The sequence below is a fragment of the Corvus kubaryi genome, unplaced genomic scaffold, assembly GCF_017639235.1.
Source record: "Corvus kubaryi isolate FWS band 111438036 unplaced genomic scaffold, C.kubaryi_AGA036_p1.0 37352, whole genome shotgun sequence".
Lineage (NCBI taxonomy): Eukaryota > Metazoa > Chordata > Aves > Passeriformes > Corvidae > Corvus > Corvus kubaryi.
This window is the reverse complement of record NW_024581114.1, coordinates 472,602-485,499: the sequence shown is the minus strand read 5'-3', so window position 1 is coordinate 485,499 and position 12,898 is coordinate 472,602. Positions and strand designations below refer to the sequence as shown.

The window sequence follows — 12,898 nt, the reverse complement described above, 5'->3', positions numbered from 1 at the left end:
AGCCCCCAGGACCATGCTGGGTTCCAGGGCTGTGTCAGGCTCCATGGTTATGCCAGGCTCCCGGGCTGTGCCAACAGAGCAAGCACAGCAGGTCCCCCTGTGCGTTCCTTCCCTTCTCACCAGGTGGAAACTCGGCAGAGTTGGCAGAAAGAAACCCAGTTCGGTGTGGGGTAACTCCCCCTGGAGCCTTTCACGGGCCGTTTGTGACTAACAGAAGTTTTTCTTTTAATGAGGCAATTACAATTCAGCTGCTTTCTGCTCAGCACTGGGGATGCTCCCATGGGTTTTCATCATGTCTCAGACCCCGATGCTTCCTCAAACGAGCATTAATCTCCTTCTTACCTAGGGCCAGGCTTTACCTCCACCTGAGCTGAAAATCAGAAGACAGCAGGATCTCACCTGGATAAAAACTTGAGTTAAAGACGGCTTAGACCAGCTTCAGACCAACAGCTCAGGCTGAGCTTCTCCAGGCCACATTGCAACAGTGACAGTGTCACCTGCACTAAATCTAGTAAAGGTCTCCTCTTCAGCCTCTTCACAGCTCTCCTTGGTGCCTTTCTGCCTCACCATGTCCTTTCTGAAGGTGCCAGCAGTTGGTCCAAGAGCACAGACAGGCTGTGGGTGGCTGAGCTGCAGCTCCTCCACTCACATCAAGAGTTCCAGACTCAGTGGGACTCAGCTTTTCAACATCTCCAGCTGAAAGTGGAGATCACAGAGATTACCTGACATGCCCCTCACCCTAATCACTGAGGGCTTTACCTGTGTTATTGAACCCAGGTGGAATTTAAGTAGAATCTCAGAGGCCACTTGAAACCAGGCAGCTCAGTCTGAGAGTTAAATTATCAGGGATCAGGCAGGCAAAGAAGCTGATGCCATCCTAAAAATGCAAAGGGTGCCTTGACGTCTGACCTTTCTCCTTCCCAAAGAGATGAACGGTCCAGGACAGAGGGCAATGGAAGGCAACAAATCCTCACCCTCTGGTGTCAGCAGAAGGGACAAAAGACAGAATCCTGCCAGGGACAGGGCTCTGTGCCCTCACCCCTGACAGCCCCAGGGGTGGCAGGAGCAAGGCCAGCTGTCACCATTTCAGAGGGCACACGAGGAGAGGACCAAAAACATTCTTTGAGATCGGTGAGATCTCTGTATCTGTGAAATTTTCCATCTCTTTCCGAGCTATTTGCTCCCAGCAGAGCGACACCCTCCCAGTACTGTCCCCAGAGCTCTGCAGTGTCCATTTCCCCACCTGTAAGAGCTCAGAGACACAAAGCTGCACGTGAGGAAGGGGAGGACACCCCAGTTCTGTTACAAACAGCCTCCAACAGCTAACAGTGAGTACATCCAGTGCAGTAGCTGCAACAAGGCAAATTCCTCTTCCAGGCACCAGGCCGGCTCTGAGAGCCCAAAGAACTCTCCTGAGCTGGGAGAGGGTGCTGGGACCTCCCATCTCATAACGGTGTTTAGGATCACCATCAGTGTTAGACAGTATTGTCATGTTCAAACAAGAAGGTGGCAGCAGGCCATGGCTGGTTACACACGAGCCTGCAATTTCCCCTCACGTCGACTAGATATTTTTATTTTTAAGGAGAAGTGATGACCAGCAAAGAGCAAACAGAGCCCTGCAGTGAGGAGATGCCAGTCCCCAAGAGAGAGCAAGACATCCTCACTGGAGAGTTTCTACTGCACTACAGCCCTAATTAAACTGTCAGCAGCCATGCCCTTCCCCTCCCCAGTGCTCCTGGAACACGATCAATGATCTCTGGAGGCAGATAGGAAGGGCCACAAATCCCGCTGACATGTTCTGGCACAGCTCTGGGGCATTCAGCAGAGCCACAGCAGCAAGCACAGGCTGACCCCAGACTGCTACACACCGACCAGAGAAAGCTCCAACATCCATAAACAATCCCCTGGCTGTGTGCCCCTGCCCCAGCACCCCACTGATGGTTACTGACAGCTCCCTGCCAGACCTTCCTACCCCTCCTCTGCTCCAGAAGGACACACTGGTGTCAAGGCCAAAGCCACCAGCAGGAAAAGCCATCACACCCCTGCAAACCAACACCCAGGAGCTCCTCGGGATGAGGGTTTGGTTCCACAGAGCCCAGACACGCTCCCCAGGACAGCCCAGAGATGGGGACAGACACCCTGGCTTGGGGCACCTGCAGGGGCCAGGCAGAGCTGTCCCATTTGCCCGTGGGATGCTCCTCCAGCTGCTGCCTGTGGGAGTCTGGAAAAAGGGAGCACAATTCCCACTGCTCCACCTCAGCCCTAACCTGGTGGCTGCTCTCCTGCTGCCCCCAGGGGCTCAGATGATTCACAGAGCAACGTGATTTTGTTTTCTGCCCCTGGAAGTGCCCCTGCCTGTGCTGAGGGCCAGCAGAGATGAGCTCCCTGTTGTGCCTGTTGCACTTGGGGTACATAAACACCCATTTTTCTGTCCCAGAAACAAGGTTACAGCACATCCTGCATGTGAAACCAGTGGTATCCAACTGGGTTTGAAGGGCTGAGCGGGGACAGAGCTCACCAGCTTCAGGTCATGATCCGCCTCAACCTCCCCAGCAGCCCAGCAGCAACTCCTGCAGGAGTTTTTGGGCTGCTGTCACTCTGCTTTTGGGACTGGCTGTCCTTCTCTTCTTCACTCCAGCCCAGCCCTGCAGTGAGCAGCGTGTGAGGACCATTCCCAGCCCCAGTGGTGAGAAGGATGAGTTCAGAGCATGGCCTGAGCAGCCCTATTTCCTTTTCTCTGCTTCCTTCCTGTGTGGAATTACTCATTTCCTTGGCAGGAAAAATCATCACAGAAGGTGCTTTTCTGAGTTCAGCTGAGGTTATTATCTGCTCACTGACAGGGGGTTACAAGGCACCCGTGGAGCTTCCTCTCCCCAGTGGGTTGCTCTCCTGTGCCACAGCTTGGAATAGGAAGAATAAAGACTGGTTGGTTGACACACCTTTTTATCCCGTTGGGGGTTTCTTTTAAAACACCTTTTTATCCCTTTTTTAAAAAAAAAAAAAACCCTTTGCTTCAAGCAACAAAGCCCAGGGCAGGCACAGACGGCCTCTTCACAGAACAAAAGGCAAGCAGCTGTGGGAGACATCTTCCTGTCTTGGAGGTCAGTCCCAATCCCAATCCCAATCCCAATCCACAATGGAGTTGACCATGGCTGGCTCTGATTCCACTGATGGCAGGGCAGCTCAGATCCCAAATGCTCTGCTGGTTCTCCTGCCTACTGCTTAAATCCAAGCTGCTTTTCTGTGGGGGACGTGGAGAGCACCTCCAAGGCCCAAATCAGAAAAGAATCAGGCACCGAGGCAGGGCATTGACCCCGCAGCACTGGGAGCATGCAGGGCTCTGCACGAGGTGACATTTGGTTCTACACATAAGTTTGGCTCGATTCAAGAGGTTTTTCTTTGCTCTCAACACCTCAGAAGCAGTTTCCAGTTAAATGTTTCCCCAGCTGGACGTGGTCGCAGGGTTTAGGGGAAGGAGCGGGGAGTGACACAGCAGCTGCCTCCTGTGTCAGGCAGAGAATCTGGAGGGAAATAGGGAATGTGGGGCCCACAGGGATAAAGCTGCATCTGTCTTCTGCAACAACAGCATAAAATCATCTTACAGGCTGATATTTGCACATCCCCATCATGTGCAAACCTGAATACGTCTCGCAGCTTCCCCCACAGCTGGGGGAAGGGAATTCTGTCTGGCAGGGAATTGCACTGGGAGAGAGCAGGAATCCAGCCACAGAATCCCAAAGCCTCAAGTTCTGGGTCTCCACCCCAGACCTGACCAGTGCTACCCCTTCCTCTGGGGCTGTGTGTCCCCTCCTGCAGGCTGACACTGCAAAATCAGCACCCTGAGCCCAGCTCACCCTCTGGATACGGGAGGGAGCAGGCAAGGGGAGGGATGCAGAATCCCAAACCTCTCACAGAGCAGTTCCAAACTCAGCCAGTCTTAAAATAACAAACCCGGCCCCTGACACACCTTCTCAAAGGAGCTTCCAGAGCTTCTGCCAGTGGCGCCATTGGAAACACTAAATTGGGCTTGATTTGAAACATGTAGTAGCATTTGGCAAGCGGATGAACGGCTGGAACCCTGAAACCCTTTCATGCAGCAATGTGGAAATTCTCAAAAAATGGAAAGCAACAGGCAGCACTTCCCAAGAAGCCAGAAGGAAATAATAATAATAATAATAATAATAATACCACCAGAAAAAAAATGAAACTAAAAAAACCCCATGACAGTTATTTTTCAGCACATTTTTAAAGACATTTAAAGACATTTTTAGAGCATTTTCTGCAGGCACAGGACTTGAAATGAGCCAAAAGCAAAGAAGTTGAGCCGAGGAGAGCGACACTCACGGTGAAGGCAGCCGGCATCCCCTGCGAGCTGAGACCACCCTGGGCAGCACCTGTACGTGGTCTGGGACCTCAGCTGGTACACCTGCCTGTAGCCCGTGTAATACACAACCCTGAAACACAAAAACCCCGCCAAGGTAAGCTCCCGCAGGACAAGGAAACTGGGAAGAGCAGAATTTGTAGCTGCAGGTGCAAACAAAGCGAGGAACTGGGTTTGCAAACGTGCTGCCATTGTTTTCCACGTGGGCTGGCAGTGATCACTGATGCTGAGAAAACACTCCTAATTTGCTCTAATTAGGAACATAAGAGACAACACCCAGGTTTTCATAGCACCCCAGATTATTTTTTCTCCTTTTCTAGATTATTTCTCAGCTCTGAGCTCCTCTCTTGCACTACTTGCTCACAAAGGAAATGTAAATTTTAACAACAGGTGTTCCTGCTTTAGTGAGCAGGAGCAGGTGTCTCTAAGGGGCTGGCGAGCTAAAAAATTGACACAACCCTGATGGCAACACCAAGCTACTCCAAGAGCTGTGTTGGACACAGCAAGGCTCCACAGCTTGGCAGGGAACACTGAGGGTCCCTTTAACTACTCCCAATAGTTCCCTCCAGGGTGGGAGCTGGGGGAGTAAAGCAGGGACTGATCTGAAGCGTAAATAAATAAAAGCGACACATTTTTTCCCCGGAAATTTGGTGTTGTGTGTTTGTGAGAATTGAAACACAGATAATACTTCTGAAGCCAATTTTTAAAAAGCTCCGTTGGCAGAACATGAAACTGCTCCACCAAAGCGAATCAGGCAAACAACAACAAATATTTGGCACAGCAGATGTGTTGTGCATGTCCACTGAAAATATTTATCCTAACTTAGTCGAGTTGTTTGATTTTGTCTGAATGTTCCTACAGAAAAAACCCCAAATAACAGTGAACTGTTAATTCCCGGGAAGGAAACCTTCTGCGACTCCTGCGTGCCAATGTGGAAGCACAGCTGAGGAAAATAAAAGCAGATACCAATTTTTTTTTTTTTTGGTTTTGTATGAGCTGTTAACAAATTATGAAGGAAACTGTTGTGCTCCAGAAGCAGCTGAGAAAGCAATTCACAGGCACCAGGCTCCAGCCCACCAGGATCCTCTTGGTACCAGGAGCTCTCTCCAGCCCAGCCCAGTGGGAAGGAGAAGGGGAGATGCTGGATGCAGGGTGGTGTGAACATGACAAGGAGGCTCAGGAATGGGGAGGAAAAGGTAGAAATAGTGATGTAGGACAGCTCAGAGCTCCTTGTGCCCCAGCAGTGCCCTGAGCAGCCTCAGTCCCACTCTCCTGGGCGGCTCTGTCGGACACTCCAGACCCTTCAGCTGGTCCAGGCAGCTCTCAAGGACAGGCAAATATTGTGACAGCCTCGGTGCCTCTGGGTATCTGGGTACTGCAGACGGGAAAGAGCCACGCAGGAGATACTTTATCTTCAGTGTTTCTCTTTTCCTTTGTTTTAAGGAATCCCTGGCGCAGAAAACGGGGAATGAGCCAGAACTAATGGAACCCAGGAAATCCTGCTGTGTCCTGCTGCTGGAAAATCCCCTTCCAGCCCCTCTGGGATAGCACTGTGATTCCTTCAAGCTTGGCTATGGAGGGCTGAGCAAAGCTACCTGCTGTCATTACTCACTGGGAAGCTGCACAGCCGGGAGCAAACCCATCCCTCTGCCAGGAACATGGAGCAACACAGCCCGAGGATGCTCCAACTGAGCAGATGCTGCTTTTCCCAGTCACCTCCAGGAACTCAAGGACACCGAGGCCAATTTCAGGCCAGATCCTGGAGCTGTGAATACACTTCCTGAGCCCCATGCTGCCAGAGCTGGTCCAACTGGAGCAGCTCCAGCATCCCTGTGAGCGCCGACACCGCGCGCTCCACTGCCTCAGCTGCCTGGCACAAGGGAACTTGGCAGGACAGCTCCCAGCTCTTGGAAAAGCTTGCTGCAATGGGAACTCCCACAAGTTTGGAGAGAGGGGATCTGGGACAAAACCTTGCCCAAGGAATGCTCTGCTGATAGTGCTTTCCCTGTCTGGATTTCACAACTCCTGGGGTGAAATCCCTCAGTGGCTTCCCCTCTGTGTTTCCAACAGGAACAGTTTTAGCACTGGGCTGTTCTGATACTTGTAATGAAGCAGAACAGAAAGTTATTTCATTTCAATCCCTTGATTTGTGATGTCAAACCCATCCTTTAAGGAGCTGAAGGGGCTGTTGGGGCTGAAGAGCTCCCAGCCTTTGAAGTTGAAGCAGACAGGGCACCCATCCTTTCAAAGCCTTCCCTGAAAACACAACCAAGAGTCAGACTCTGTTTGCTCCTTTGTTACCAGGACACAGATCTCATCACCAGGGTAATTACTGGCAATTACAGGTTAGGAGGAATTCCTAAAGTCAGGACTTAAAAGCTGTCTTGAGTCCAAGATGTTTTTTTGAAAGACAACTATCATTTGTACTCTGTAAAGGCTTGTAACTGCCTAATGAGGCCGGAAAAGCAGGTGGAGGACGGAAGCAGCTTGGGCACGTTGTGGTTTGGCTGCTGGCTAAGTAAGAAAAGTTCATTATTTGTCCTGTAACACGTGTCCAGAGCCCTCCTTCCGCAGGGCCTCCTGCCTGAGCTCCCAGCTCTGGCCAGCTGGGAACTCAAGGGATGCTATGATAGGTGGACAAGAACTCAGGGTATGTTCCAACTCTGTGTTCACCTGTGCAAGCCCAACTCTGCTCTTCTGACGTGGGTCTGAGCATGGTCCAGCTCATGGAGTGAAAGGAAGGTGGTGACCCTGCAGCAAATCCTGCTGAGCACCACCCCAGCAGTCCCTGCCCTCACAGGTGGTCCTGCACCACCCCATCCCCTGCACCACGGCCACATCTGCTGTTGTTTTAGCCAATAACCCTCACTTGGCCCCAGCTCCCGCCATCAGCTCTGTGAGACAAGAGGCACTGAGGGGCTTTGAGGAGGAGACATCTAAAAGTACAGGAATAGTGCACGTGATGTGAATAAGCCATTCCATTAACGTGCCTGGGTCATAGGAAACAGATGCCATACATTGTCTGAAGACGGGAAACAGCCCACCACGAGGACAAAGCTCCTTCAGAATAAAAACAATGGATAGACCTTCTCTTCAGAAATTCCTTCTTAGCTTAATAACTCTGAGCATCACAGAAGTGCCAGGCTGAACCAGAAGCCCCTCCAGCAAAATGTCCAAAGGGTTTACCAAGCTCTCGTGGTCTCCTGCTTTGAGCCAAGAAGCAGTGAAGTAGCTCCACCCCTTACTGGCGGTTTGTGGGGTCAGGGCCACATCTCTGCTCATGGGACTGTTCATATCAAAGTGTAAAGGAACTGCTCTGTCCCCTGCTCATAGAATCACAGAACAGTTTGTGTTGGAAGGGACCTCAAAGATCATCTAGTTTCAACCTCCTGCCATGGGCAAGGACACCTTCCACTAGCCTGGTAAGTGCCAGGTACCACGGGCTTCCTCCAAGGCGTTTCCTCCTCTTTCCCTTGAGAGTTGTGGAACATCCAGGTGAGCCCCAGCCACACTGGCTCATCACTGAGACCCCTTGGAGGGCACCAAGGCATTCCCGAGGCTGTTTGCCATTCCAGAACACAGCCAGGGCAGCAGGATGGGCGCACAGGTGGCTGTCCCCATCCCTCAAGAGCTGTGCAGCCGCTGCCGGTGAGCACCGTCCTCACTTCCCTGCTGCTGCTGAGGAGTGGCAATCACTTTTCCTCCCACGGGGAGCAGCCCAGGGCAGAGGGAAGTGCACCTACCTGCGCTCGTAGCCCGTGCACCAGCGGCGGCCCCCGCAGTCCTGCTTCCACACCCTGACCGCGCGGGTCAGGGCCTGCACACACGGCTGCCGCAGCCCCACGACCCCCAGCTCCTGCTCCGCGCAGACGTTCGGCCTGGGACAGAGAAATGCAGGGATGTGAGGGAGGCAGGGCATCCAGAGGGTCACAGCTGCGAGGGCTGCAGTGCTCCCACTGCCTAAATTTCCTGCTGACAGCGCAGGAAGGGCTTGGGCAGCCCCAGCATCCACCTCCTCAATGAGTTCAATCACTGCAGGGAAAAGAAACAGTGCCAGGTGGACCAGGCACAGGGGTGGTTTCTTGCTCGTTCAGAGCTAAGGGCTGCAAGGGTAATTCCAATAAATCAAAGAAATGCACTTTGTTTCTTCTCTAATCCTAACTCCTTCTCCAAGCACAAGCCAGGGGGTTTAACTAAGGATGAAGAGGGAGACATTTGTCCCTGACTCTGTGAGACACTTGGTATTTGGGGCTGCTTGTGTTGCTTCCAACTCTTCCAAAGGGACCCAGAGTTTTCACAGAGATACTTTCTATAAAAGAAGTGAAAATAACTGATTTGGACGTGGTGAAGCTTAGAGGTTGCAGTTGGCATCTGACTGCTCCGGGCTGCTTGATTCCAACCCCAGCGTGCTGGCACAGGGCTCTGCTCCAGTGCCTCATCCAAGAAGTCCTGAAAGTAACTGTCAGGGCAGGAGCACAAAACCTTGACGTGGGGAGAAAAAGCTGCTTCTTCCAAAACCTTTATCTGCTAAAGGACACCCCTTTTTTGAAGAATCAAACGCCTTGAGGAAGGCGGCTTGGAGTCTGCACCCCACACCACACTGGCTCCACAGACAAAGGGAATTACAGTGATCCCCTGGCTCCGAGAGACCATCTTCTGGCAGGAGGCCAAATTTGCAAGGAAGTTTTCCAGAGCAGCCAAATGATTAACACCAAACGGTAACTGTAAAATGTAATTAAAAAGAGCAGCCTACGTGCTGCTGGAGTAACAGCAGCGGGCAGGGAGGAACGTGGAGTAAGAAAGATTTGTGAAGAGAAATAAAAGCAGCAGGTCTGGGAAGAAAGGGCAAAGTATTCACACAAGCATCATCTCTCGCACTCACACAACAGTAGCATTTCAGCTAAACCGAGGAGTTCCCCCCTACAGGCAAAGACTATCCAGGTTTTCAATTTTCTATTCCCCTTTTTGCACATCTGGTAGCAAATAAAGAAACCCAAAACAGCTTCCTCCCCCCTGCCCCTTCACTCTCTGCTCCTCGCTTCACCCCTGGTTTGAAAACACTGCATTTGGCTCCTGCTTTTCCATTCCATGCCCGACAAAACCCCTCCGGAACTCTTTCTTCCTACTCACATGTGGGGCTGCAGTTTGCTCCCAGCAGCCAGCGGAGACATTCGCAGCGCCAGGATGAGTGACAGTGCCACTGCAGGAAACTCCATCGCAGCCTCTCCTCTCCCTCCAGGTGCTGCCAGCGGTGGTCCCGGGAATCCCACCGCCTCCTCCAGCACGGCTGGCCGGTTCCTCCTTCTCCCAGGCTCCTGCTGCCTCCTGCTCCCAACTTGCCGGTGCCTCTCCTCGCAAAGGACAAAGCTATCGGAGCACGGGGGAGTCCTCGCAGGGGGAGAGCGGATTTACCATTCCTGGATGCTTCCTCCCTCTCGGGTTCCGCTCAGCGGGTTTCTTCACTTCGTTGCAAATTACAGTGCAGGTTGCAGCTGGGTTTTCCCCCAAACCAAACCTGGCTTCTCATGCTCGTTTGCTCGCAGTGAAATGCGCTGAAGTGACTTTTCCTTCTGGGATTTGCTTCCTGACAAATCTCGAGGACCTGGGGACTCACGAGACCTGGGCTGTGCCCCGCAGCACAGCCCCACGTGGGCTGAGCTGCTCCAGAGCTGCGACCCCCTTCCCAAGGCACTGTGAAATCCTGCCCTTGGCAAGGGGAAGGAAAAAGGAGGAGTGCTCTTCTGGCAGGAGAATGTCACCTCCCAGGGGCTTTTCCCGAAGCAGGCAGGGTGATCCTTCACTCCATCCCCAGAGGTGCAGGCATCCTCCTGCCGGCAGCTCCACACCTTCCTCCGGGGCCGGGAGCGAGAAACTCCGGCACACACACCCCAGAGCAGCCTCCCTGCGGTTCACGAGAGTAACAAAACTTCCCCCTGCCTTTCCCAGGTCCAGCTCCTTTCCCTCACATGCTCTCTTGCCTCTTTCCTCGCTGTCAGTCAGAAATCCCTCCCACGAGCTGTGCCCAGCCCCGAGCAGGGGAGGGGGAGGCCCTGCTCGCAGGGATGGAGCAGCGGTGCTTCGGGGCTGTTTCTCCACAGGTGGCTCTTCTGGACTACCCAAGGCCAGCTGCGGACACACCACCCCAAATCCCTTTCTCAGAAGCTTGAAGAACATCCCACAGAGATTCAGTCTTCCCCATGCACTCTAACAGATAACAAAATTGATCGCTTCCCAAGGAAATTCTGCTGGCAGGGACACCTCCAACTGCACACAGCAGCCGGCACAGCGGGATGGGGAGGAGGAGAGCAGGGATGCTGCACTAAACATCTCAAGCACCTGCCAGCAAACCCTCCCCAAGGGCCAGGAGGAACCAGAGCAGCAGCCAGGCACCTGTGAGCTGCCCCGGGGCACTCCAGAGCTCACCTGGCCTGTAGCAGGTGCTGATTTCCATCAGAGAAGCAGGATAAGAAGGTTTGGAGGAAGGCTAGGATAGTGTCATGGACATATTTTGCGGCTGAAGGACAACCATTAATCAAGACTAAAGTCCCCAGGGGCCATGCCCAAAAGCTGCTGGCTCTTGGAAAAAGCTGAAGCAGCTGCTCCTTACACCAGAAACCTCCCAAGGTCACAGCAGTGCCATAAATCCTCAAGTCAGAGAAAAGAGCAGGTGAGGGGGTTAATGCTTCCACTTAGCAGTAAAATACCAGCCAAGCCTAACGGATGGGAAGAAAACATCCTTCATTCTTCCTCAAGAAGAAAGGCAGCTACATAAAGATGTTTTATAACAACAGAGAGAGCTCCAGGATACAATAAATCCAGGCCTCTGTTTTCCTGTTTGGAATTAAAAACTTAGGACTTTTCTTACAGTAGGGAGCAGGCTGCTCCCAGTTAAGAGTTCCAGGGATTTCTCCCAATGGGGAGGGACCGTGCAGAGCCGGGAGTCGGGCTCCCTCTCCAGGACACGGCTCGAGGCCAAGGAAGGGGACTGATGGGTCCAGGCGCAGCTGCCACGCTGCCTCAGGTGACAATCCCGGCTGTGACACAGGCGGGACACAACTCACTGCACGGTCCTGGCTGGCCTGGCATGGCCACCTTCCCAGCCACAGCCACCCCGGCCAGGCTGCCTGCAGGGAGAAGGGGAAGCTCCGATGGGAAAAGCTGCGCTGCGAGGAGTGACTGAGCACAGAGCTCTTTTAAAGCCCCTTTTAAGTTCTCTGCAGTTCTTTTAAAGTCCCTTTAAAGCCAGCAGTGAGGTTTCCCACCTAAAGAGGCCCGTGTGAGCAAGGGCTGCGGAGAGCACAGCAGGGAATTTGTGGGACACATGTGAAAGACAGATATCTGAAACCCAACCCTGCCTGTGAAGTCAATTTAGTATGTTTTCAATTTTATATAATTTCCCAGCACAGCCGCCCACCGAGGATGTCATCCTCTGGCTCTGGGTAAAACAGCCCTGAAAGTGGTCCAAGATATGATATGGCTCCATAAATACTGATGATAATATCTGCAGTCATGCCAGAGACCACAGAAACCGAAACATTAACGTGCCATTCATTCCCCAGCATTATTTAATCTTCACTATCAAGCGTGCTGGATGTGATATGGGTGCCAGGGCTCTCCATGCACAATCCTGTCCCTATCCCACACTGCTCTGGTACCTTCCCACGCTCTGTCCTGATGATATTTAAGGATCTTGCACATCTGACCCAGATCTGCTTCACAGCAGCTCTGCCTGGCCTCTGTAGACCCACAAATCTTGTTCCTGTGTGGGTATATCGGAGTCTTGCCCAGACCACCTGGGCAGAGCAGAGCATCATTTTGGCTAAGCCCAGGGCTTCCCACTGTACACTATGTGATGTGTGTGGGTTCTTGTCTGAGCCCTGAAAATCCACAGCAGAGCTGAGACAGGCCTCATACACCTCTGGCTGTGCAACGGTGGTGGCACCTCATACCTTGTACAGCCCCAGGTGCGTGACAGTGATGACACCTCGTACCTGAGACAGCTCTGGGCAGGGGACAGTGACAGCACCCACCACTTTGTACAGCCTTGCTGTGTGATGATGACAGTACCCAGTACCTTGTACAACCCAGGTGCCTATGGTGGCAGTACCTGATACCTGGCACAGCCCTGGGTGTGTGACAGTGACAGCACCTGGTACCCAGGTATCGCTCTGAGCAAGCGACACTGACAGCACCCACCACCCTGCACGGCCCCAGGTGTGCGGTGGTGACGGTCCCAGGTACAGCCGCCGCTGTGTGACGGTGACAACACCCGGTACCCAGGGCCAGCGGAGCGGGGAGCGCTGCCGTGCCCCGCACCCCGTGCCCCGCACCCCGCATCCCTCCGGGCGGGCTCTGCCCGGGCACCGGCCAGCATCCCGGGCGGGGTTGCAGTGCCCCCTCCCGGCCCGGCGCGGAGCGAGAGGCGGCCCCGGGCGCTCCGCCCGCCCCGCTCCGCCCCGGAAGGCTCGGAGCGCCCGCCCGGCGCCGCCGCGATGCTGCAGCTGCGGGACGCGGACG

At 53.4% G+C, this 12,898-nt stretch overlaps 2 protein-coding genes across 2 annotated transcripts in view; one reads left to right on the top strand and one right to left on the bottom strand.

Annotated features, from left to right (window-relative positions):
• The window catches only part of MEGF6 (multiple EGF like domains 6), a 75,228-nt gene extending 64,900 nt beyond the window's left edge, over window positions 1-10,328 (bottom strand). Inside the window, exons 1-3 of the mRNA XM_042031971.1 lie at window positions 9,512-10,328; window positions 8,125-8,259; window positions 4,345-4,454 (exon numbers count right to left, since the gene is read on the bottom strand). Coding sequence (XP_041887905.1) covers window positions 4,345-4,454; window positions 8,125-8,259; window positions 9,512-9,597 — 331 coding nt within the window. The 5' untranslated portion in view covers window positions 9,598-10,328. The remainder of the gene's footprint in view (window positions 1-4,344; window positions 4,455-8,124; window positions 8,260-9,511) is intronic.
• Window positions 10,329-10,937: 609 nt separating this feature from the next.
• The window catches only part of TPRG1L (tumor protein p63 regulated 1 like), a 5,675-nt gene continuing 3,714 nt past the window's right edge, over window positions 10,938-12,898 (top strand). Inside the window, exon 1 of the mRNA XM_042031914.1 lies at window positions 10,938-11,048. Coding sequence (XP_041887848.1) covers window positions 10,938-11,048 — 111 coding nt within the window. The remainder of the gene's footprint in view (window positions 11,049-12,898) is intronic.